Source organism: Hibiscus syriacus, unplaced genomic scaffold (assembly GCF_006381635.1).
Source record: "Hibiscus syriacus cultivar Baekdansim isolate YM2019G1 unplaced genomic scaffold, ASM638163v2 tig00111238_pilon, whole genome shotgun sequence".
Taxonomy (NCBI): domain Eukaryota; kingdom Viridiplantae; phylum Streptophyta; class Magnoliopsida; order Malvales; family Malvaceae; genus Hibiscus; species Hibiscus syriacus.
In genome coordinates, this window is record NW_024063030.1 from 1,348,974 (window position 1) to 1,375,248 (window position 26,275).

General features: G+C 34.6%; 4 protein-coding genes, 2 long non-coding RNA genes and 3 pseudogenes across 6 annotated transcripts; 5 read left to right on the forward strand and 4 right to left on the reverse strand.

Annotated features, from left to right (window-relative positions):
* Positions 1–3,804: 3,804 nt before the first annotated feature.
* Positions 3,805–5,715, reverse strand: LOC120157087 (threonine synthase 1, chloroplastic-like). Its single transcript, XM_039168343.1, has one exon. It carries the CDS (start codon positions 5,672–5,674, stop codon positions 4,073–4,075), a length of 1,602 nt encoding a protein of 533 aa, XP_039024274.1. The 5' UTR covers positions 5,675–5,715; the 3' UTR covers positions 3,805–4,072.
* Positions 5,716–8,206: 2,491 nt separating this feature from the next.
* Positions 8,207–9,748, forward strand: LOC120157215 (myosin-17-like). The gene is made up of 5 exons (XM_039168428.1): positions 8,207–8,320; positions 8,437–8,546; positions 8,869–8,929; positions 9,256–9,433; positions 9,624–9,748. Exons 1-5 carry the CDS (start codon positions 8,207–8,209, stop codon positions 9,728–9,730), a joined length of 570 nt encoding a protein of 189 aa, XP_039024359.1. The 3' UTR covers positions 9,731–9,748.
* A 296-nt stretch (positions 9,749–10,044) lies between these two features.
* On the forward strand, positions 10,045–10,429 carry LOC120157090. The gene is made up of 3 exons (XR_005519119.1): positions 10,045–10,089; positions 10,188–10,286; positions 10,392–10,429. It is a non-coding gene; the product is annotated as an uncharacterized LOC120157090 (long non-coding RNA).
* Positions 10,430–10,514: 85 nt separating this feature from the next.
* On the forward strand, positions 10,515–11,432 carry LOC120157091. Its single transcript, XR_005519120.1, has 3 exons — positions 10,515–10,614; positions 11,055–11,194; positions 11,316–11,432. It is a non-coding gene; the product is annotated as an uncharacterized LOC120157091 (long non-coding RNA).
* Positions 11,433–14,599: 3,167 nt separating this feature from the next.
* On the forward strand, positions 14,600–16,334 carry LOC120157089 (annotated as a pseudogene).
* A 701-nt stretch (positions 16,335–17,035) lies between these two features.
* Positions 17,036–17,490, forward strand: LOC120157216. Its single transcript, XM_039168429.1, has 2 exons — positions 17,036–17,117; positions 17,225–17,490. Exons 1-2 carry the CDS (start codon positions 17,036–17,038, stop codon positions 17,488–17,490), a joined length of 348 nt encoding a protein of 115 aa, XP_039024360.1.
* A 753-nt stretch (positions 17,491–18,243) lies between these two features.
* LOC120157088 lies at positions 18,244–20,166 on the reverse strand (annotated as a pseudogene).
* A 2,603-nt stretch (positions 20,167–22,769) lies between these two features.
* LOC120157155 lies at positions 22,770–26,168 on the reverse strand (annotated as a pseudogene).
* LOC120157217 lies at positions 24,107–25,312 on the reverse strand. The gene has a single exon (XM_039168430.1). It carries the CDS (start codon positions 25,310–25,312, stop codon positions 24,107–24,109), a length of 1,206 nt encoding a protein of 401 aa, XP_039024361.1.
* Positions 26,169–26,275: the final 107 nt, after the last annotated feature.

Genomic DNA, 26,275 nt, shown 5'->3' on the forward strand with positions numbered 1-26,275 from the left:
CATTGTCCTTAGATGATGTACATCATGTCAAAATCTGGGGTGTGTTGTAGGTGTATTTTTTAAGCTGTCTCGGGATGCTATATGTTATCCATGCATTGGCATCCTCAATTATCAAGGTTACTCCAGTAAGGGCCACATGATTCTTAGGTACACTTTTGGGATTTGCTTGTTGAGAAATTTGATTTGATCTGCTTTGTAATACTTCTCAGTGTAGGGAGTGACCATTATCTTTAATGAATTTTACCTGGCTTCTTGAAATTATTCCAACATGCTATGGTTCAAAGATCAGCGACAAGAAAATTGTTTAGATTGGTCTGTATACTCTGGTAATTCGTTTAGCAACTAATTGAGAAAGTACCCTCCCTTTTGCATCCATGTAGACCTTTTTCGTCTTAATAGAAGAGGCCCCAATATAGCAGGGTAAATGATGGAACCATTTTGCCAAATCAAATTAAAATCAAGGATAACTGCATTTGTAGAGAATATCATGGAAGTGAGGAAGATGGATGCATAACATTTGGCGGCAAGTATGAATATCCATGTCCTCAATCTGTATCTAGTAATATCAGCAGAAAGCATATCAATTGAGGAAGTTTTAGCTTTAGAGATTAATTCTGAGAGAAATTTCTCAATTAATCAGTAGGGCGAAGAAATACTAGAGATGTTCAAGAAGTTGATCTTGCTGGAGATGGTGACAATGAGTCTGATGTGTCTAATCCAAAATCACTAGTCTCATTTCTTAAGACGCCAGAAGGAAGTGTGTTTGAATCAAATAGCATACCTCCATGGACATTCATGTCAATGGGTGGTAGTAGACCCCGATCTGGAAGATGCTGTTGAGTCCGATTAGAATTAGTGCGCCTAGAGCTCAACCAGATTCTTTACCTTCCAGAATCTACTTTACAATTCCTAATTCAGCAAGTTTATAATTTGTTCTTCATCTATGACAGCTTTTCTTTTCTCTTTTCTCTTTTTTGAAAGATGAAGCATTACCTTTCAATTATGAAAACATTAATACAACAATAACGGTGTACCTCACACTCCCATGTCCTCTGACAATAATAATTAAGGCTCATCTTTGGGCCTTGTTATCACTACAGCCGCTCAAATAAGTTGTGCGCTCACAACAAAAACTTCTGGTTACTTGCTCCATCTGCACTCTGCCAAAAACTTTTATCACTTTTATTGCCATAATTATCACCAATAATTCTCTCAGGCAGTACAAAAGAAGTAGTTCGACCCTATAAACTACCGACTTTTGAACAAATAAGAATAAAACAACCTTAGCCACCAAAAATAGTTTCTTTTGGTGAAGTAAATTATTTACAGACATATAGTTGTATATTCCAACAAAAGTGTTTGCTAATCCTGAGGTGCTTGTCAATATTATTGCACTCACACCGAATTCGGAAATCTTGATTTCTCCACTATGATTTATTAACAAGTTAGATGGCTTTATTCTTTCATGTTGAAGATAAATCAAACCCTTTAGCACCTGCATAGATGGGAAGAATATAAAATGAATACCAGATCATCTGGTACATATTCGGAGTGCAAATGTACCAACCTGCTTACATATTGCAGCAAGATAGGATTCGGGAATGGATTTAACCTTTCTCAGAAAATCTGCTTAGGATCCACCATCCATATAATCTAAGATGATTGAAATGGCACCATTTTTGTAGAAAGACAGATAACGAACAACAACTTACGGACACTCAGATGATTGATTTATTTTCAACCCTTTGCAATCTGCTTGCGTGCTGGCTCTTCAATATTCGTTTGAATAATCTGATAAAAGAAATCAGGTTAGGATTTACTATATCATGAGAACAAGGTGATGCAAAACTTAAAAGAAACACATCCAAAATTTTTGTTGAATGGTTATTTGGATAGCTCAAATTCTTAAAAAGAAAACATTCTATTACTAATTCACCTTCAGGAAAAAAAATCTATTATTGACTCACAGGTAACCAACAAGAGAAGCATGATGTAGGAGATATTTTTGGTTATCACTTATCATGGTATTCATTTGAATATCCATGAGGTAAATGAATAACTTCATCCACATAATTCAGACATTTTAATAATATAAGCCATAACAACCACTGAAGTTGCATTCTTTTTCTAGAGAAGCATCGAATTTAACAGGAAATGCAAGGTTCCAGCATTCACACAATGTAATTTCATTACCCTACAAGAGATGTTATAAAATCATGCAAAAGACGTCCAAACTTGAAATGGAGATAACTCTTGCTTAAACAAGAAGAAAAAAAATAAGACAGGATTGAAATTCTTTTAAAACAAAAAACATGAAACTGTGAATAAATAAAGTGTTAAAATACTTAAAGGGTTATTAAAATTACACCCATAGGCCACTTAATTATTATTAAAATTACAAATGGGTTATTAATTTTACAAAACTACAAAAGAGTCATTTAAGTAATCGTTTCTTTCAAATCATTGGGCTGCTAAAAAAGAAATGGATTTAGGAGTAATTAGGAAACATTTTAATGATTTTTTATTGGCTACAATTCATCCAATTATTAGTAAGAATATAAATATATCATCTAAATATTTATAAGAGAATGTAATCAGGTTGCTCATGCATTAGCAAGCTGGGCTTTAAATTCGGGTGGTTCTTTGTTTTTTGAGTCGGGTTGTCCCGACATCATTATTCAGAATCTTAAAAATGATGTCATTAATCTTTGATTTATACAATTTGGGCACTCTTTTCCCCTTACTATGTTTAGAAGGGATTTTTAATGAGGCCCATGAGTTTCAATCAAAAAATAATAATTTTAATTGACTAACCACTTAAATGTCCCCATTATATAGATATAACCATAATTATCACTTAATTTTCTAACTAATGTTAATTGATTAATTTGTAATTAAGTATCAAGGCTGTTCACTTTTTGTACCATGACGGCAAAGTCATGAAACTGGCTGGCCTAAGAACCATGGATGGTTTTTCATCATCCTGAAGCCCCTATATTACATGGTAGCAGTCTCTGATGATGGGCATTTGCATATTTATGACGCCGAGGGGAAAGCTATAATGTGGGCATTTCAGGTCATTCTTGGTGGATGTAACAGCTTTCATGGAGATGCTATAATGGCAAAAGCGAATGTAAGGTTATGGGATTTTAACAAGGCAGCAGCTATAGAGACTACGAGCAATCACATAGACCTGGTGCAGGGTTTCGTTAGGAAACATAAGACATGAGCTCTTCTTTGTTCGATAAATTGTAGATACCAGAAGAACCAATCAGCAGTTTCAAAAAGCTCATTTCACTTCAAATATGCAACCATTGCTTAAAGGTGTCAATAAAGAAGCATCTTTGAAACTCAAAATCTAAATTGAAATAACTTCCAGTGATATTTATATCTCCCCACTGATAAGCCTCTTACCAGCTAGGCTAACTATTATTGGATTGGTAACTTGAGAACATAACGAATCAGTTAGTTTACAAAATGAAGAATGAGCATGGTCAGTTTCATTGGTAACAAGTCAATGCCCAGGCCCCAAGATTCCCACACTTCACCCATAAATTAGATAAGCAGTTCCTTTGGATGATAATGAATTATCATTTTCTGTTCCACATGTGAAAAGTACCGTAAATCACAAACACTTCATGGCCAGGAAGAACCGAATTAAAGGACTTTTCTTGTACGATAAGCGTATAGAAGAAACACGAAAGCCATAACTCCACATACACACAAACTTCGGGGCACGAATGCAGAGTGATGGTATCATGGTAGGCACATTGTTGAGGGCTGAGACACAATCACCAATTCTGATTTCCCAAAGCCACACATGCAACCTTTTATTTAACGATTTAGTAAAGCAACTGTAACATAATCCTGGTCTACCTAGAGAAAAAAACATTAAGCTTCTTTCGACTCAAAGAAGCTCAGGTTACTAATGTGGCTGACAGTTGATTTGTAAACTAAGTACCGCAACCTAGATCCAAACTTTGTATAACACAAAGAAAAGCAAGACACTACCAAAATTAAAACCAAACATAAATCTCAGAGCACAAATTGCTAAACTTACAAAATGCAGCACCTAGTGCTTTGGAGCTTTATCTCCCAAATACTTCATCAGCACATCCATAACAGAACCGAAATCAGCCTTCACTTGCATTGGCGGATTAGCAAACCTGCAAGCCATATCTGGAATCTCCTTCGAATGATAATCAACCTTAGACTGTGTAAACTTCAATCCATGAGCTGTACTAACCACAACGGCTCTGTCCCCAGATCCAATAATCCCACTATTCCTAAGCTTCATTAAAGCAGTCAATGCAACTCCGGTATGAGGGCAAATAAACATCCCTGTGGAATCAGCCTGCGCCATTGCATCCATTAACTCCTCCTCAGTTGCTTCCTCGACAATCCCATTTGAATTCTTCAGAGCATACACGGCTCTATCTATAGACACAGGGTCACCAATTTGAATAGCTGATGCAAATGTAGTATTTGCCTTGACTGCCTTAAATTCACTCCACCCAGATTTATAATGCAGATAAAGTGGATTGGCATTGGCTGCTTGGGCACAAACCAATCTTGGTATCTTATCAACAAGCCCCAGTTCTTGACACATTTTGAACCCTTTGTAAAAAGCATAAATATTACCCAAATTACCACCAGGAACAATAACCCAATCAGGAACTTCCCAGTCAAACTGCTGTAAAATCTCAATCGCAGCCGTTTTCTGCCCTTCGAGTCTTAAACTGTTCAATGAATTGGCAAGGTAAATTGGAAGCTCGGCGGTAACTTCCCGGATTAACTTCATGCAACCGTCGAAATCAGTGTCGATACTCAAGACGAACGCGCCGTTTGCAATGGGCTGAACTAATTGGGCAATGGAGATTTTATTCGCGGGTAAAAAGACAATGGAAGGAATCCCAGCAGCAGCGCAATAAGCGGATAAGGCAGCTGATGTGTCGCCCGTGGAAGCGCAGCCGACTCCAACGACGGGCCGTTTCAGTTTTCGCAGTCGATTAACTTGACTGACCAAAACGGTCATTCCCAGATCCTTGAAACTGCCAGTGTGGCTGATTCCACAGTGCTTAACCCACAAATCGTTCATTCCCAGAAACTGTTTCCCGAACCGTTCCGCCCAAAACAGATTGGAGTTCCCTTCAAAAGCCGAAACGATGTCATCCGGGTCAATCTCGGGTAAGACCCATTCCTTTTTCGACCAAACTCCAGACCCGTACGGCCACGTGGTTTTCCCCACGCGCGAATCGAATAGCTCCCTCCAATACGCACCGTCGAACTTCTTCAAAGCCTCCATATCGTGTTGAACGTCGAGCAGTCCACCGTAACGGCTCCGGTAAACGATCTCGTCGAGAGAGTAGGACTCAGTGGAGTCGGGTCCAGCGTTGAACGGAACATATTTGGCGGAGAGGGTGTTCTTGGCGGTGGAGCGGTGGCGGCGAGCCTCGTCGCGTATGTTCTCATCCGCATGGCGTCGGTTCTTTTGGGGAGAAGGGGAGTTGTTGGAGGAACTAGTGGCAGAAGAAGAATCGAATGTGGAAGAGGAGGAACATGAGATAACAGTAGGAGCGGGGCGATTGGAGCTGCGGTGGCTCCGATGGTGAAGCGAACGGAAGTTGGATTTGGAGGCGAGAGAAGAGTGGAACAACGAACAAGAGTAAGCCATGTTTGAGAATGGAGGCGGCGGGTGGTAGCGTGAGACAAGTAAAGGAAAATAGGGCGCTTAAAATAGGAGAGGGGTTGTTTTGTAGGGCCCTGAAGGGCTAGATGCCACGGTTCTCTATACTCCTTTCTAGCCGTTCGATTTTTCACTTGTTAATCTTGATTTTTGTCTCTTGAAATGTTTAGGGAGGTTCTAGAATCGCTTAAAAAACGGTTAAAAAACGGTGAGATTGGTTAAATATGTGATCAATTAAAAATATTATTGAAAATTTATTTGTGTTGATAATAATAATAGTAATAATCGAAAATGTTATCGTTATATGTAAAATAGGTAAAAAAATATTACTTTTAATAATTTAGGTTAATTACTATAAACATTATCAATCGTAATAACTTAATAAGTTGAGTATATTTAACGTAATAGATTGTATTTGTTTAAAGTTGATGTGACCTTAAAAATCTGAAGATAACAAAATAGATTAATTATTTATTTTGTTATTAATATTATCAACATATTAGATAGCGTCTAAAATGTTATCAAAGTTTAAGTTGATTGGGCCTTAGAAATCTCACGATAACAAAATAGGTTAATTACTTATTTTGCTATAAATATTATCAACATATTAGGTTGTGCATAATATGTTACCAAAGTTTAAGATGATGAGGCATTCGAAATACCACGACAACAAAATAGGTTAAATATTTATTTTGTTATAAATAAATATTAACATACTAGGTTAAGCCCAATAATGTTATTGTGAATAAAGAAGTAGGTTGGGATCTGGAATATTAAAGTTGTGTTTAATGAAATCAACAGCGATTTAATATGTTACGTATCTTCAAATAATTATTTTTAAAATAAATATCGATATTACTATGATCTGATGTTTGATACTTTAGCAAATATCAATATTGTTTTCTATGATGTTCGATATTTATCATTTTAGATACTTGTTAATTTGAGAAAAAAAAATGAAAAGTTAAGATCTAAAGTTACTTATTTAAAAATTTCATTAAAATATCTTTGTAAAAATATCAATACTTAGTGTAGATGTATTGAAACTCTTATACTATGTATCGATACTAAGTGTAGATGTATGAAAATTATTAATACCGATACTTAGTGTATATGTATCGATACGTATTTAGGAAAATTATTAATTTCTGATATCGATACTTTAAAATTTTGGATTTTTGATGATTGTTATCTAGACTTTAGCATTTGAAAAAGTTGGTGAATGTTAAAATATCGATAATTGATATATGATGTATCGATATTTTTGAAAAAGTTGATGAACTCCACCCCCACATCAACCTACAAGTATCGATACTTTCGAATTCTAAAAAAAATATTTCAAACGGTTAAGTTGTAAATATTTTAGCGTTTACATTATTATTATACCTTTAAACAAATTGGTAAGTAGTTTAACGTAATAGGTAGCGCCTATTTTATTTTAACCGGTTAAGTTTTAAATATTTTACCGTTTACATTAATTTTGTACCTTTAAACAAACCGGTAGTTAATTTAACGTAATAGGTAGCGTCTATTTTATTTTAACTTATTACATTATTATTATACCTTTAAACAAATCAGTAGGTAGTTTAACGTAATAGATAGCGCCTATTTTATTTTATCGTTTACATTATTATTATACCTTTAAATAAATCGATAGCTAGTTTAACATAATAGTTAGCCCCTATTTTATTTTAATCGGTTAAGTTGTAAATATTTTACCGTTTACATTAATATTATACATTTAAACAAACTAATAGGTGGTCTAATGTAATAGGTAGCTTCTATTTTATTTTAATCGGTTACATTATTATTATACCTTTAAACAATCAGTATGTAGTTTAACATAATAGGTAGCGCCTATTTTATTTTGCCGTTTACATGATTATTATACCTTTAAACAAACCGGTAGGTAGTTTAGCGTAATAGGTAACACCTATTTTATTTTAACCAGTTAAGTTGTAAATATTTTATCGATTGCATTATTACTATACCTTTAAATAAACCAGTAGGTAGTTTAACGTAATAATTAGCGTCTATTTTATTTTACCGTTTACATTATTATTATACCTTTAAACAAACATGGAGCTAGTTTAATGTAATAGGTTGCGTCTATTTTATTATACCGTTTACATTATTATTATACCTTTAAACAAATCGGTAGCTAGTTTAACGTAGTATGTTGTGACTATTTTATTTTAACCGTCTAAGTTGTAAAATAAAGGGAGTAGAAATACTCTTTGACCACTAATTCAGAATATGACTCTATAACCCTGGTGTTGGGTATCAGCACAGTGTAATTATTCCTGGTCAAAAAACTAAAATCAGACCTTGCTGGAAAAAGGAAAACTGGCCAACTTGAAATAGAATGCTTTTGGTGTTCTGATGGTATTAACATGGATGATTTCTGGAGACAAATGACATAGTTGATAGATGCTCTTATTCATTTGCAATTGCAACTACTAACTTATTATCTTGCTATTTTATATAATTTCATCTCTGGTAATTTATATATATATTGTGATGGAGACGTTGTATTCAACAGAGCCTCACTATATTAGATGTGTGAAGCCAAACAATCTCCTCAAGCCTGCTATTTTTGAGAATGCCAATATAATTCAACAATTACGATGCGGTGTGAGTATATTTTAGCAGTATAATTATTTCTATTTGTTTTGCTCCAAAATATCAGCCGGTTCTTTTGATTGTCGTTAATTGTTATGAAGTTATTTTTGTCATTTTCTTTCTTATAGGGTGTTCTTGAGGCCATTAGGATCAGCTGTGCAGGATATCCTACAAGAAGAACATTTTACGAGTTTCTTCATCGTTTTGGTGTTCTTGCTCCAGAAATTTTGGAGGGGAAGTATGTTGTAGATCCTACAATTTTGTAGTTGTAAACAAGTGACAAGAATGCATCTCAGTCCTGCTAATTTAACACTATGCGATAAACCAAGATCCTTCTATTAAAATATTCTATCATGAAGTGGATGGTATAGAACTTCAGCATGTGCTTTTCAACTTCTTTAGCCAAAGACGAGTACAATTGCACTGTAATGACTCCCTTTACATAATATTGGTTGATGTTGGAATTAATGTTATACATTTTTCTTGGTTTCCTTATTTTAGTTTTCCCTACTATTGCATATGGTTTTACCATTTACCTTTTTCTTTCATTGTATGTGCAGTCATGACGACAAGGTTGCATGTCAAATGATCCTGGATAAGATGGGATTGAAAGGTTATCAAGTAACTGAAACATGACCTAACAGTTCATTATTATGGTTATGGTGTTTAGGAAGTATAATGGGATGAGAGGATGAGGGGATTGAAAGCTTATCAACTAACTGTTCCTTTTCGTTTCCATCATGAATGCCTCTCATTTAAGTGTTCTTGATGGGTGAATGTACCCTTGATGAATTGTTGTTAACTGCCATCTAGCTCTTATAGCTCTGTTTGTATTTTCTTCTGTGATTGAAGATCTTGTGCGATCATCTTACAGAACAATCAATGTGCATTATCAGTGGGTTTGTAATTTGCGCATCACATTCTGTTTAACATGATTGTCAAGGCAGATAGGTAAGACCAAAGTTTTCCTCAGAGCTGGTCAGATGGCTGAGTTAGATGCCAGAAGGGCAGAAGTCCTTGGAAATGCAGCCAGAACCATTCAAAGGCAATTTCGAACATATATTGCACGGAAGGAATTCATTGCACGACGTAAAGCTGTAATCATGTTGCAATCCCATTGGCTAGGTATATTTTTAGTGCCATCTGAAGTTGAAAAATCAATGTATGAAGCTGATAATATTCAGAAGTAGGAGTTATAGACATATTCTTTGAAATGCAACCGTGGCTCTCAGATGCTCTTAGTTTTGGCTTTGAGCACACTGAAATGTGTATCCTGTTTATGTCTAATGACATGTGATTTCGTTCACATAATCAGGTATGTTAGCCTGCAAGGTGCATGAGCAGTTGAGAAGGGAAGCAGATGCTTTGAAGATTCAAAAGAACTTTAAGCGACACATTGCCAGGGAATCCTATTTATATTAAGAGAGACTGGCTGCAATAATATTGCAGACTGGCTTAAGGGCAATGACTGCTCGGAATGAATTCAGATTCAGAAAGCAAACTAAGGCTGCGATTATCATTCAGGTTCTGCTATAATTAATTGCCTATGTTATCTTAATCTTCATAAAATTAATGTGATTTGTTGATGAAAGTTGCAAGTTATTTTGAAGCTATGAAGGTCTGAGCCTCAATTTGGAGAACTGAATATTTTTTGTAACATTCAGGCTGCTTTGCGTTGTCATGTTGCATACTCTTATCATAAGAATCTCCAGAAAGTGGCGTTAGCTACTCAATGCGGTTGGAGTAGGGTTGCTAGGAGAGAGCTCAGAAAGCTCAAGATGGTCTGAACACTTTTTTTCTCTGAACATTTGCTCCAAAAAACTTTGATGGATTTCACATTTTAAACACACTATATAACCATTACTTCACATTTATTTAGGCTGCCCGAGAAACAGGGGCTCTAAAAGAAGCAAAAGACAAACTGGAAAAACGTGTAGAAGAACTTACTTGGCGTTTGCAGCTTGAGAAACGTTTGAGGGTAATTTACGACATTTAATGATCTAACCTATATTAATGTTTTGTTGCAATTTTCTGTATCCTTTTATGTTTTAACAAGTAAAACCATCTATTTTAATTTAATGAGACTGATTTAGAAGAGGAGAAGGCACAAGAAATTGCCAATTTACACGATGCTTTGCGTGCAATGCAAATACAAGTGGAAGAATTAAATGCTAGTCATAAAAGAGCAAGAGGCTGCTAGGAAAGCTATTGAGGAAGCTCCTCCAGTTATTATTAAGGAGACTCCTGTTATTGTTCAGGACGCAGAAAAGGTTAATTCCTTGGCTGCTGAGGTAGAGAGTTTGAAGGTAAGCATTCTAACCTTCACGACTATGGTCGGTGTATGTCCATTTCCCTCCTATGATATTCTATACATAAAAATAATTAATGTTCTATTTAAAATATACGCTCTCAATGAGTCTCGACAGTAGCACCATATGCTGATATGGTTTAGTTTTTGCTAGTGGCTACAGCCACAAGCTTACAACTTCATTTTGTTAGTGACTACAACAGAAAACCAGATGAAATTACCAATCAAGATTGAATAGATGTACTAATTTATGTGAAGAATATATGAAGTTGCAGGATAAAAATAGGTCAAGGATAACAATAAATCAGCAATTTAATGTGGATTGACTTCTGCTTGCAAGATACTGCCAACCGTTTAAATGTTGTTGGCTTGCTATTATTTATCTTGGAGACTTTAGAAACTTCAATGATGACAGCAAATGTTCCATTGGCACTGCAGGTTTCATTGCTATCAGAAAGAAAAGCAGCTGAAGAAGCTCGTAATGCTTGTTCAGATGTTGAGACCAGAAATGCCGAGCTGGTAAAGAAACTTGAAGAGTCCGAGAGAAAAGTGGACCAACTTCAAGATTCGGTGCAGAGGTCTGTGTAGAAACAAATGCTGTTTGAATCCAAACTAATGTGGCTTTTTATGTTCTGTGTAATTGAAACTTTTTGATTTAATATCGGTCATCCTATTAAAGTTGATTTGTTCTACGCTCAGATTATAAGAAAAACTTGCCAATTCAGAATCCGATATTCAAGTACTTCGCCAGCAGTCACTGGCAATATCACCAACTGGGAAATCTTTGACTGCAAGACAAAGAAGAATGATTATTCCGGTACAAATTAATATTATTAGTTCATAACTCATCCTCATTTTGTAAACTTCAATGTACCTTTAGAGAAATACATTCTGATTATTTGTTAATTAATTTGCAGAGGATTCCAGAGAATGGAAAGGTTTCATCGGTACCGACAACATTTATTGTGATAATGGGAACTTAGAATTCGCACGAAATAAGATGTTCTAATATTTATATTATATTTCTTAGCTTTCGATAACTTCTCAGGATACAACTCTTGTCATCTCAAATGTACGTGAGCCTGAATCTGAGGAAAAGCCTCAGAAATCATTCAATGAAAGGCAGCAGGTAGTGGCCATTGGAATTCATGATAAAGCGGCTACTGGAGCTCGAGTAAGCTGGGGAACGATATGCCAATCGAAACTTGAAGGAGGACTTGATTTAAAGGACTTAAAAACGTGGAACAAGGCGTGTATGATCCAGCTTATTCGAAATATCCTAGCAGGTGAAGGTTCATTGTGGGTTGCTTGGCTAAACAACTACGTCCTCAACGATAAAGACTTCTGGCACATTGAAAGCGGTACTAATACCAACTGGACTTTCAGAAAATTACTAAAACTAAGGAGTGAAGCCAACGCTGTTTTCTCAACCGGAGTAACATCAATTCGTGCAATTTGGGAAGAGACTAGGGTTAAGAGAGACAAAGTTCACTGGAATAATCTGATTTGGTTTCCCCTCCACAATCCTAAACACAGCATGATCGCTTGGATGGCTATTTTGGACAGACTTCCTACTAAAATTAAATTACAACATATGGGTATTGCTACTGATGGTTTATGTGTTTTATGTAAAGAAACACAGGAAACAAGAGATCACTTGTTCATGGAATGCCCACTAACAAGCTCTCTATGGAAGGAAATTTTAATACTAACCGGCTTGCGGAGATCTTCATTGTCCTGTGATCATCAAATGTCCTGGGCATGTGGTTCTTGGACAGGTAACTCCCTCCTAATAAATATTCTGAAGCTTGCATGGACTGCATTTATTTATTCTCTTTGAGAAGAAAGAAACAAAAGGCTATTCCGAAGAAGCTCAATAACGGTTGATGAAATCCTTAAAGCTATTAAGGAGTTTGTTAGAATTCAACTAAAAGATAGGATAATCAATAGAATAGATAGAGTTAATATCTCTCTTTGTATTCAATGGGGTATTGACTAACCTTTTATGTTGGTTGTTCATGCTCCACGCTGGTTGTTTTGCTAACTGAAACTGTTTTGATGTCTATATTATATCTGTTCTGATGTCTATATTGTAACAGTTTACTGCTCTCATTTGGGTAATAATATTCTTTTATTTATCTAAAAAAAATTGAAACTTTCTTATTTTTGGTAATAATAGATTATTTGTCTAACTAAATAAATAAAAGTTGGCTAAAAAAGACAATGAAATGGAATTTCTTTTGTAAAAAGAAAGGTATTCCTTTAAATTGTTGGTTTCAGTTCATTTTTAATGCCTGGGCGGGGGGAATTTTTTTGAGGGATTCTTTATTCCAAATTACATTATTAACCACTATCTCGTTTTTGTCGGTGTTTAAAATGTTTTTTGTCCTTTCTAATGTCTCAGAATTCAGAAGGCTCAATTATTTATTTTTTAGAACTTGGAAAATATTTTTTTAAAAATTATTTAAAACATGTTTTTTCGACCACAATTATTAATAAAAAAAGTATATATGAAAATTCTATTTAAATGTTTATATAAATTAATATATAATTAATATGAGATTTTATGAGTACTTAATGTGTTAATAATGTAAGCGTTATTTGTTAAAGATATCGATAATTGTTATTGAATTCGAGTAATTTTTTTTATTGATGTCTATATTATGAACAAAATTGTTGATTGATGTTGATAATTTCTCTCATCGTAGGACAAATTTGCTCATATTTTTATAATCTTTTTTCTTTAATTTATTTATTTTGTAGTATTTTAAATTATACTTAAAATAATTAATTATGTTAAAGTTTAATTGAAAATTTAATTTTTTGTATGGTTAATTTTATAATTTTATAATCGAGTAAAAAAATCATTAGTTGTTCTACATTAGTATCTAAGAAAATAAAAATAATTATTTTTTAACTTCAACTTGAAATTTTATTCCAAGTGGCCTTAGTGGTAAAAAAATTATTGTTATTCCTTAAGGATTCAAGTTCGAGCATCATAAATATTAAAGTTGTGAGCTTTCAATGTCGAGAGGTTGAGTGTTGTCTTTGAACAAATAATGTCTTGTACTTACCCAGATTAATCGAATAATAATAATAAAATCATAAAATAAGATTTATAAATTTAGTTTAATTATTTTCTACATTTTTTAATTCTATTAACTTGGCTTCCAAACATGGGGTTAGCAACTAAAGAAATCTTTAAGTCGAGGGGGGGCTTACAGTGCAACTGTAGGGCTTCACTCACGCCTAATCTCTCCCTTTTCTCTTCCATTCAACCAAAAGAATCCCACTTCAGACAACACCCATCTCTTGTCATATTTTCCTACTATTAGCCACGGAGTTCCCACACCAAAACCTACATGCAACACAAAAGTATTTGACCCTTCACTCACCTATCTTTTACCAACTAACAAACAACACCCAGATTACAACCTTCATCTTTTCATGTTTTTTTCATGGACAATGACAAACATAGGCTAATGGTAGGTTGGGGGATGTGTGTGAGTTATCATATGCTAACAAATTCTGAAAGTCAAGATGATTTTTTTTTTAAATATAATACTTTGTATCTGTTCTAGAATTTTGATTTCAGTTGGTTCCTTAATTAACTGTACTTTCCACCACCACTTCTGTGTTCGTATGGTTATAGATAGTTTAATGGTTGATAAAGCTCCTCGTTTACTGATGCTTTTGCTTTTTGGAAGATTAATGTTCTCCACTGCTTTAAACACAATGATGATACGTAGAAAATTTTAATATTCTCCTTACCTAAGGTTTGGTGACTAGCTAGCTTTTTTTATGATTCAAAGCAGGGGAAATGTTTAGTCGAAAGTTGTTTATTAGGCAATGATACTGGTCGTGGTTCGGTTTTCAAGTTATTGATTTGTGAAAAAGGTAATGGCAGGTATTGAGTATTATCCTAATTTTGTGAAATTAAAGTTTCAAAAGTAGACAAATTTGATCTTTATTTTCAGATAATTTTGACCGAAAATTTTGCTTGACGACCCTAATGCATGTCTGCTATTACTGTGTTTCTGGTATATGCTAGTACGATGAACATCAGGAGTGCTGAAATCTAGTTTATTTTGTTTGACCAGTCGAGAAATGTTTAACAAATGGCAAGCTCAAAGATGCTGGTCTGAGAGCTATACAGGATCAAGGAACTTTACAATGTCCAGAGGTTAAACCGCAATGCATTCGCACTGCCAACGCCACCGATATCCGAAGATGAGGCTAGTTCTTAGGCTGTTGCCTGCTGCTCAAGATAGTGTGAATTGGATCAAGGCTTATTTATTTCAATGTTAGTAACAACGTTCTTTTGATTCCTCCCAGAGCTCGAAAATGGAATCAGCAGAAGCAAGCCCTGTAACACCGCCATTGAGTAGAGAACGATTACCTCGTAACTTATACCGTCCAACAGGGCTGAGTGTCGGCTACTCATCCTCAGATTCACTCGATCAACATCCGATGCAGGCTCAGAATTATTGCGACTCTGGTGTTGCCTCAACTCCAAAAGTTTCAAGTATGAGTGGTGCCAAGACAGAGATATCATCAATGGATGCCTCTATGAGGAGTAGCTCATCAAGAGAGGCCGACCGCTACGGGGAGCTTTCCATGAGCAATGCCAGTGATCCCGAGACTGAATGGGTCGAACAAGACGAGCCAGGGGTTTACATTACCATCAAAGCCTTGCCAGGGGGCAAAAGGGAGCTTAGGCGAGTTAGATTCAGGTATGATTTCATGACATTCTTTAACCTCACTTATAGTTGGTTTTCCATTAAACAACTAAAACAGATACACGAATGTGCTTGCATGAATCTGTCAAACTGTTCTTGGCACTTGAAACATTTTAGAAACTTCCAAATACCCCAAAGTTTATCTTAGCAATATGTGAGCCTAATAAATGTTGCAGTGCTCTCAGGGATGAACTGAGGGGAACTAGTGGGGATGGTCATCCCCTGAAAATTTCAAATTCTTATATAATTTCAATATTTTCTTTGTATTTTCTATTGATAATTTGTTTTCATCCTTTTTAAAATTTTATAAGTTCGCCCCTCTAGCATAAAATCTTGCGGCCGTCCAATGCTCTTATTGCTAGTTGACATCATAGCTTCGATGTCTCCCATCACATGCGATGATTTGCTATTTAATAGATTTTCTTGTATTCTACGGACTATGATAAGGTAGAATGTGATGTAACTTGCACTCTCTTTCTCTTGTATTCAATGGCTTTTCTTGTATTTTAGGGACTATTATAGGTAGTAAATCTGCTATCTGTTGAGGCCAACTCAAGTGATTTATTTGATGCATTCTCGTCAATAGGAGCAAAGTCATTTTGAGCCATGGATATGATTCCATTGTTAAGCTGATGTGTCCAACACAGGCCAATTCTATGATTAAGGTCCACCTTAGAGAAACAATTATGATATGATTCCATTGTTAAGTTGGAAATCATTGTTTGTTTGTTTTTACAGCATCATTACTGGTTCACTTATTCTGCTTTCACTAATAATTTTACTCCCATCCCATGCGGATCCAAATCTACCATGAACCCTTCTTTTTACCCTGTTTTTTTTTTACCGATAAACTGTTTTGATTGTTTCTGTTTTCAATCACTTAATGCTTGAATGATGCAGCCGAGAAAGATTTGGGGAGATGCATGCTAGACTGTGGTGGGAAGAGAACCGAGCAAGGATCCACGAACAATTCCTATAAATGAGGCTATTAAAAACTGTGTGGAGGGTTAGTAATTTTCACATTTCCTGTAGAATCCCTTCTACTACAGTGAAGTAAGCCAGGTGTTTTTGCCAACTGGTACCTTGAGCAGCTAAGTTTTCCGAGCTTCATGGAAGCTTTATTGTTATTATTATTGGTTCCTTAAAAACTGGTGGCTGATCATAAAGAGCATCAACTGGGTGGTGGTAAAAAAAATATCAATTTCAATGAAAGAATGTGTTTCTTCTTTGATACTCGGTGCTCTGTCTCTCTGCTTGCATGGAATTTAAGCTACTTAAAACTTTTAATAGTGTAACATTTTTACAATTAAACATAATCAATTTAGAGAGATTTATTCTATTAAAAATAATTAAACTCTCATGATTGAATCAAATTAAGAACTTAAATGCGTAATTAACAAGATATATTAGCTTGGTTGATTTTGTTAGAAAACAATAGTATATGAATACTTAATTTTGTCCTCAATATTAGTCAAGCCCTATTTCTATTTGACTTTTTCTACTTTTGCATGTTTGGGTTGATATTGCTCCTATTGAATGGGCCGTAGGCTAGTTTTCTAGATACAGGTTTATTGCTAAAAACCGTACATGCTGTCCCTAAATTCCAAAGTTGGTGAGCCATTTGACCAATAAAGGATAACCTTATCCATTAATTCCAAGTTTAGAAGCTTCCACGTAATAATGCTGACATGGCAAGAGCACCACAAATCTAAAATGATTCCCCTCCCTCCATTTCCCTTCATAGGAGCAGAGAAAATTGAAGGTTTTTAGACTGAGAGAGAGAGAGAGCAGAGAAGAAATAAAAGCAATGGCTTCCAGCCTTCCACTGTTTCAATGGCTCTGCCAATAGCTGGGGCTACCCAAAACAAGGGGGTTGGCTCAGAGGGTTTGTTGAAGCCATTGTCAGTGAAGGCGGTGAAGTGAAAGCTGCTTCATCAGTAAAGGAGACAGCAGCGGCAATCACAACATACATGCTGATCCCTCAAGCTGCTGATGGAGTCACACCTTCTCTCAAAAACTTCTTGCTTAGCATCACGGCTGCTGGTCTTGTGCTTGCTGCCATTGTTGGAGCTCTAATTGGCGTGTCCAACTTCGACCCTGTCAAGCAGACCTCAACCATTTCTCTAAAATACTAATATATGCATTGATTGTGCTTTTTTCCCTAAAAACCTCTATATCTATCCTTTAAACGTTTCCAATAATGAACACTGCTTTTGGCTGAGACCCTGTGGTTTCCCAAATTTCCCATTTTCATCTTATTAAGTATTCATTATTTTCAACAAATACATTTATTTGCCAGTCATCCCAACATATATTTGACTACGAGATGATCTCTATAATGTGTAACTGATTGATTTGAATTGACAAGTTTTATTTTATAGCTTGAATCTTATTACAAACTTTTTTCGAGTTGAATTATTGTTTAAAATTAATTATAAATATTTATAAAATATATATATTCATAGGGAGATATGTATTTCATGTAAAATTAAAAACACTACTCAAATTAAAAAACAATATACTAATTATTAAAAGATTTTGAATTATTCAAATCTTGCATTATAGTTAAAATTGTATTTGATTTTTTTTTCAAAGTTATAAAATAATGAGTTGGGTGAAACTGAAATTTTTAGCATTGAACTTAATTTGTTTTAGTCAAAGTTGAGTTTTGCTCATTCCTAATAATCACTCGTCAAATTCCAAAAGTGGGGTTTCGTTTGTGGGTAGACGCAGAATACTAAAAACTTAATACAAGCCTGTAACAGCAGAATCAAATACGATTTTGAACAAAACTAATACGTAAAAACCTTGGTATAACATGATATGAAAGTACAGAAAGAAAACACAAGCTGAAGATGCATTTAGGGCCAAATTTTAGATACAAATAGTCCAACAAATCAAACAGAAGGACCACAAAGATCTAAGCCATCACAGGAACCTCGATATCAGTTGGCGCAGGCTCTTCTTTCCTGATAAAAACTTCATCCTCCTTGGGAGGGTGGATTGTTACAAGATCAGGTAGTGGTGTTGTCGGGCCCTGCTTGCCCTTAGGATCCCAGTCAAGCATGATCTTGACCTTGATACCAAGCACCCCCTGTATCAATAAAATGAATAAAAAAAATGAAGACTGAGAGGGGTCACAGCAGAGTAAAAACTGAACAAAACAATTGCAAACCTGTCTCAAAAGAACATGTCTAACAGCAGAGTCGATATATTCATTGACCGGATGTCCGGAAGAGATCATGTATCCATCCTTGAATTTCATAGATTTGGCACGCTGTGCTCTTAGCTTTCCACTAACAATAACCTATCACCAAAGGAAACAAATATCACAAGGTTTAAAATGGAACCAAATAAAGATAGAACATATAAACCCCAAAGTAGACTTAGTATATGAACCTCGCATCCCTTAGCACCGCTCTCCATCACAAACCTCAGTACACCATAGCAGGCCCTGTAAAAAAACATCCCAGGTATCAGATTAAATGCACAAAGAAAATTTCCCAAGTTATACCATTTCGTGTTCACAAATACTAAATCAATAGGGAGATCAATTAATACTAAATCAATAGGGAGATCAATTAATTACACCAAAAGCTGAATAATGGAATTGAGAATAACATTCATATCCTCCAAAATGCTACCGTACAAAAACCATTGAATTTCAAATGGAATAATTTAATGGAGGATTGTATTACTCTTGTCATCTTCCAAGTTCCAACACAAAATCAGTACAGAAATCACCTATTGCTTTATAAATTACTAAATATATTGTAATAACAATTGGAAACATTCAAATTGAATATACACAAGCACTAACAAATCATCATTCAACATTTCTCAAATTCATCAATTTAGAATAAAAATTGAATGCATATCGAATTGGATATTAAGAATTGGATAGTTTTGAAATTGTTCCTTCCCCTAAGTTTACTGCACGAAAACCAAATGCATTTCAGCGGGATAAAGTAAAGGAAGAAATATCTTATTTAATTACTTTTGTCACCTTCCGACACAAAAATTGGCGGTGAAGAACCAATTTGCTTTGTAGATGACGTTCTATTAACAAATCCATAATTTATTTGAAGGAACAATATTAGAATCATTTAAATCTGTAAGAACAAACGAATCGATTTCGAGTATGCACCTGCGGACGGCAAGACCTCCGAGTAACTTGTAGCGAAGAGACTCGACCTGAGCAATAGCACAAAGGCCTCTGTTTTTGACCTTCTCAGCCTAAAGCTCAACGCTGTTTTCGGGGAACTTGAATCGCTTCTGAACCACTGAGGTAAGCTCCCTAATCCTCCTACCTTTATCACCTGTAAACCCCAATCATCAAAGTTTAAAATCACAAGTGCAAATTAAATAATAATTAGAAGCAGTAGAAAAACACGATTTGTATATAAAAAAAATACCGAGAACGTTTTGGGTGCGGGTGGCTCTGATGATGATCTCGGTGCGCATTGGAGAAACTCTTACTTCGACTCCGGAGTATCCATCCTCAGCCAGTTCCCTGGTCAAGACCTCGTTGAGTTCGGCGAAGAAGACTCCATCAGCGACGAACTGAATGCAGTAGCAAATAAACAAAAACTAGTTAAAGAAATGGCGGGAGAATGGAATACTAAGTGAAGAAAAAACGAGATGGAAGACGATACCTTTCGCTTTTTGCTGATTTGAGCTGCCGCCATGATTTTTTAGGCTTGGGTGGAGTGGAATGAAGGGGAAGTTGCAGAAATATGAAATCTGAAGAAGACGGCTGAAGCTCTACAAACGCTAGCAAAATGAATATATTGATTCTTAACTAGGACTTTTAGTGGATTTTGGACCCCAAACATTGGGCTTCGGCTGAATTTTTCTTTCAGCAAAGTTAGTGATGATCGGTTCTTGGTGAACTCGGAAGTCGGAACACAGGTCAAGGCCCGGAAAATTGGTCCATTCACCCATCAATTAATTAATTAAATTGGCTTAATGGTATGTGAGGCCCTCAAGCTTTTCCGAAAAAACTAATATGGTCCTCAAACTCAAGAAAGAAGTGGCCCTTTAACCAACAGTTTCTATCGTTGATTGTTACGATATTGACATGGTAGTTTACTGTGTTGACATGATAATTAAGGATGTTGATGTAACGGTCCATGATGAATGATGACGTGATAGATGAAATGATAAATTGGTTAAAAAAAAATTCGAGTTCGAGGGTCAAATTAATTTTTTTAAAGTTTAAAGGCTTATTTGATTTTTTTAAATTTAAAATATTAAAATTAAAATGAATTATTATATATATGTATGTATATATTAAAAACACTATTAAAAATTAAAAAAAAATACATCACAAACTATAAAATGATAAATTATAAGTTATGAAAAATAAAAAATATATATTAAAAAAAACATATATTGTACTTCTTACTTTTTATCTTTGTGAACAATGTGTATGCCGTATATTCTGTTAAGTTTGATATTTTGTCGTTGAGCAATTATATTTGATACTTTTCTTTCTAACCCATATTTTGTATGCTTAGGTTGAAGTTGTTGACTCGTGGGAGGACTCAATGGATGATATTCTGATTTCTTTCGAGTTTTGAGAACAAGCACCGCAGGAAAAATGCTTTGTAGTGTCTCTTTCTATTGAAGGTATTCGTTGGCATGACATGTTTCATATATGTTTAGTAGATGAATAGTGTTTTTTGTATTTTTAATATTTATTTTGTATTTTATTTTGTATTTTTTTATTTTTTATTTAATTTCTTTGAATACTTTTATTTTAAATTTAAAATATTTTTAACTTTTTAAATATCAAATAAGTCATTGTACATTAAAAAAATTTAACTCTCAGACTTGATAAAAAAATCAATTTAGCTCATGTGTCATGTCATCAGTCACGTTATCATCCACCATGGATTGTAATGTCAACACTATGAACTATCATGTTAGCATCATAATAATGAATGAAAGAAACGATCAATGATCAAAGGCTCACATTGGTTTTTTTCTTGAGTTTGAGAGTCATATTGAGAGCAAAAATAGTTCAAATGTTACTTTGAATTTTTTAGAAAAGTTTAAATGTCTCACGTACCGTTAAGTCAATTAAATTTTCGGTTAATCGTATATCTAATCCATCAACAACATCAAGTAAGATGAGACATTAGATCCTTAAACAAAGTAAAAAATTTAAACTGTGATATGTGAACAAAGTAGATTGGGTTGGAAAAGAAAATCCTCATATGGATATATGCATTACCTGACCTAAATTAATTAATTAATATAAGGAATAATGGTGATCAAAAAAGAAAATCTATATATAATCCAACTTTATTAAGTTGTAAATGATCCAACTAATGATAATGATGGTTCAAAAATAGTAATAGGACACTACTAAATGTACCAAGTCAACTCACTTGCACATCACCCAACTCACCATTTTCGATGATTGGGAGGTGTGGGTCCTCACTTGTCTTCTTGTCATCTTTTTCTACACTTCTCCATTTCATGTTTTGTATATTTAGATTGTTTTGTATATTTAGACTAACCTAGTAATAATGATGTGGATAATCTCATGAGAGAGAACTTTTGGACTGGACTTTGTTTTCTTCCTTTTCCAACCTAATTGCTGGAAATGCAAGGAACAAAAAGGATGAAAGGGAAAAAGTAGATTCCCATTCTCACATGTTATGTTTTGGCTTTGGCTTTCAGGCTTTAGTTTTCTACATTAGATTACACCCTTCATCTATCATTTAATCTTCAGCACTTTAACATGATTAATTCCATTAAACTACTTCAAATCATTATTATATATAAAATACATTATATTTTTACTAAATAAAGAAGACTTAATTCTACATTTCATCGTTATATTTTAGTAGATATTAGTTTATTAGAATTCAGTCTTTATACTCTGACAATAAAATGAATAACCGAGACTGATTATTGCAGATATCAGCCTTTTTGACAGAGAGGAAAAAGGTCAGGATAAACTAAAAGCTCTTGAACACCTATATTTTCCTGATCAGTGTAAAATTTAAGAAGTTCAAAGTGCGTGACAGAAATAAAGATCAGTTCTTTGTAAAAGCAACATTTACAAGATGAACAAAGGAGTAGATAGATGGTTTAACATTAGAGGTAAATAACCTTTTTGTTATACATTTCAAAGACACAGCAGCAAATTTAGAAATTAATGAACACCCCCGATCCCCATATGCTTGCTTCAGATCCAAGGTTGCAGAGAGTTACAGTGCAGTACGAGAAATCATAGACCTATTACTTTTGGCTAACAAATATGAGAGAGCAGTAGGTTTGAGAACCAAAGACAGTTCATCAATGATACAAATAGGAGATAGTTACAAAATCTGACCATTTCTTAGTTTTTTACTCCATTTGCCACCATGCAAAAGAATTACCAACGAAAAGGGCCCCCAACTTTTGTTCTTCTTTCAACCAAATCAAACAGGTCTGTTTCTTTTGTGACCAGCTTTGCCATCTGATCTCATGGCACCACTCAAGTCCTCTTCAGATGAGGTATCCATGGATTTGGTGAAGGAACTTGAAAGATCAGCATAGAGTCCCACAACTCTTCTTACGTTGCTGTTCAGCTCCCTGATTAGACCAACATTTGTGCTCAAGTTGTCTGGGATTTTGGAATCATGATTCTGGTTTATCTCATTGATGAGAAGCCTGTTCTAGTCCAAGATATTCTGTACCTGAACAAAGCTCTTTTGAAATATCTGCACCACCCTGCCATCTATCTGAGTTCCATCGTCAATCCCTGAGAACGAGTCACCCTCCATTGTCTCTTTACCTCCTTACTTTCTGAGTCAGAGTTGTATCAAATCAAAATCAGTCCTGAATCCAAAAATACAAAAGAGGAAACAACTTAATACTTGTTATTATATCTGAACTCTTAACATGGTTCAATAAAGCAAAGAATCTCAGGCATCGTTAAAGGCATAAGAGACAAAAACCTGCAGTAGAAATCACGACCTCCATGGATTCTACTTTTCACAGAAGTATCAGTTAAGAAACATGATAATAATAATATCGGTACTTAATATTATTTTTTGTTTTTTACTGTTATAGTTGATATCATTAATATATTATTTATGATGTGAATGTGAAAAAGCAGATCCCATTTCCATAAAAGGAGTCATTTTTTAATTTTCTTCGAAACTACCCCTTGGCTTCAAAGAAGAATCACAAAGACCGAAAAGAAAAGGGGAAAAAAAACTAGTCAATGTTGCAGAGAAGATTAGTCACACGAGTCATGAGAGAGAACTCCATTGATACATAGAGAGCGTTATAATCGGGAAGTTATACAGTACACCTTAATATAAAGTTAAAATAAAACATTATCGATTTTGTTATTGTTTAAATAATAAAATTACTAAAAATAATTATCTAAAATATTATTATTTTTACCTAAAATATCAATTTTTTTAACATTTCCGGTAAAAATATCCAACAATAATAAAACAGATAGCGTCTAATAATATTTCTGGTCATTTTTATCAAATCCGGTAAAATGTCAAATAATAACAAAACTGGTAGCAACTAATAATATTTAAGGTCATTTTTTACCCGTTTTGTTATTTAAACAATAACAAAACTAATAGCGCATATTTTAACTGTATATTAAGACTGTCGCACGTTAGCATTTCCTATTATATTTTTTTTGGATAAGTAGAATTTTATTATCCAAGAAGAAGGAAGTACATCAACAAAAGTTACATATGGGAGTATACACTATTTACAACAAAAATGTTAGTCTATACCCCAGTAATTACAAAGGTTAATATTAACTCCATCAGTTCTATTAAGATTCCTGTCACTAAGTTTGATTCGGACAAAGTCTTTAATAACCCTAATAACTTGATCAATCGTTCTCGACTCTCCTCTGAAAATTCTTCTGTTCCTTTCTTCCCAAACTGAATAGATAAAAGCAGTCCATGCTAATTTCAAAATGATGATAAGAAGGGATTTACCCTTCCATTCCAGAATAGCCCAAGTAATCCTAGATTCCCAAGTACTGTGATTGTTACTCAAAGAAGTAAGACGCAAAATAGTGTTCCACAGTGAAGTAGCATAAGTACAGTGCACAAACAGATGGTTCCTGTTTTCTGGAAATTCATTACATAAAACACATAACTCATCAGAAGCAATCCCCATTTTAGTAAGCCTATCCCGAGTTGGACTGAGTTTAGGTATGTGGAGTGGGAACCAAACTATTTTGTGCCAAGGAACCTTAGTTTTGTGAACTCTCAGTTCCTCCCATAAATTTCTTGTCCTCGTTAAACCATAATTAATAATGGGCAAAGCTTCACTCCTTAGTCTGATAAGTTTCTTAAAACACCAACTATATGATGGACATTCATTGATTTCAGCGAAGCTTTTACTTTTAATGACATAACAGTGAACCCATGCTATCCAAAGAGATCCCTGACCAGCAAGTAATTTCCGGATAAGGTGAACCATGCAAGTTTTGTTCCAAGAGCTAATATTTTTTAACCCTAGTCCACCTTCAGATTTGGGGTAGTAGATTTTGTCCCAACTTATCCTTGCACCAGAAGCTGCTATATCAGAACCTTTCCAAAGAAACCTAGAGCATAGTTGTTCAAGACGTTTAACAACTTTCTGGGGAAGGATAAATTGCCTACTCCAGAAGTTGACAACACTGTATAAAACAGTTTTAATAAGCTCGAGTCTACCAGCATAGCTCAAGAATTTTCCAGCCCAATTATGATGCCTATGCTTAATGTTGTCAATAAGAGGCAAACAGTCTTTTTCAGATAATTTCTTAGTGACAAGTGGAACTCCAAGATATCTAACAGGTAGAAAACCATGCTTGAACCCAGTAGCAGATTTAATAATATCCAGATTTCTAGCAGAGATACCAACAGAATAAAGTTCAGTTTTGCTAACATTAAGCTTTAGGTCAGACAAATCATAAAAGTGATTTAGCACAGTCATGATTCCAACAATAGATTCCAGATTGCCTTTACAAAATATAAGAAGGTCATCTGCAAAAAGATAAATGGGTAATGCTAATTGTTTTACATTTAGGATGGTACCCAAATAATCCTTTAGCAGCAGCAATGTTTAGTAAATTGGAAAGAATGCTCATTGCTATCACAAATAAAATTGGTGATAATGGATCACCTTGTATAATAATACCTCTCTGACCTTTAAAGTATCCTATCAAGCTTCCATTAAAAGAAATGGAGTATTTAGCTTCTCTAAAACAAGCTTCAATCCACTTCATTAATCTTTTTACATCAAAAATGAAAATCTGAAATTGCAATAAACAAACAAAAATGTTTTTAAAATTAAATTACATTCAACACAGAAAAATGAACTTCTATTCAAATTCTGGGGAGAAAAAGTGTGGGGGGGGGGGTACTTGAACCAAAGCAATGACCTTGAATTGGGAATTCCAATACCAAAAAAAAACGTACTTTAAGTTACATAAGCATAAAACCCCCATCACTCATTTGGCATAAATAAAAAAGGAAACTCATAAAATCTCCGAAGTTCCCAGATTTTCAGTCCCCCAAAATAAGATGAAACAAAACCAAGAAGCCGATAAGATCCCAAGCCTTTTAAGAAAGAAAACCCATCAGCTACAGGAGAAGAAACTCATTAAATTGAATGCACAAAGGAAACAGAGACGGAGAGAAGAAAAAACAAAGATTATCTGTACATATCTTCACAATTCATTCATATACATGACGAACATACAAAAATTATTTCAATTAAATACGTACCTTGAAAATCTGGAGCATTATATTCAAGTGAAGGAGACAAAGATTGAAAGAAGGAATATGGCTAAATTACATAACTGACACCGTTTGTTTTTAATTTTATTTTTCTAACACCGTTCGACCAATATTTCCAAAACTAGCACCCTTTCTGCTGAGTTGGCAAAGGCGCGTC

What these genes read in the sequence shown, in the direction of transcription:
- LOC120157087 (XM_039168343.1), bottom strand. Translation starts at nt 5,674, where the DNA reads ATGGCTTACTCTTGTTCGTTGTTCCACTCTTCTCTCGCCTCCAAATCC.
- LOC120157215 (XM_039168428.1), top strand. Translation starts at nt 8,207, where the DNA reads ATGGAGACGTTGTATTCAACAGAGCCTCACTATATTAGATGTGTGAAG. An exon ending in TTCAACAATTACGATGCGGT is followed by an intron (nt 8,321 to 8,436) that starts GTGAGTATATTT and finishes TCTTTCTTATAG; the next exon opens with GGTGTTCTTGAGGCCATTAG. An exon ending in TGGGATTGAAAGGTTATCAA is followed by an intron (nt 8,930 to 9,255) that starts GTAACTGAAACA and finishes TTGTCAAGGCAG; the next exon opens with ATAGGTAAGACCAAAGTTTT.
- LOC120157216 (XM_039168429.1), top strand. Translation starts at nt 17,036, where the DNA reads ATGCTGACATGGCAAGAGCACCACAAATCTAAAATGATTCCCCTCCCT. An exon ending in AGGAGCAGAGAAAATTGAAG is followed by an intron (nt 17,118 to 17,224) that starts GTTTTTAGACTG and finishes ACCCAAAACAAG; the next exon opens with GGGGTTGGCTCAGAGGGTTT.
- LOC120157217 (XM_039168430.1), bottom strand. Translation starts at nt 25,312, where the DNA reads ATGACTGTGCTAAATCACTTTTATGATTTGTCTGACCTAAAGCTTAAT.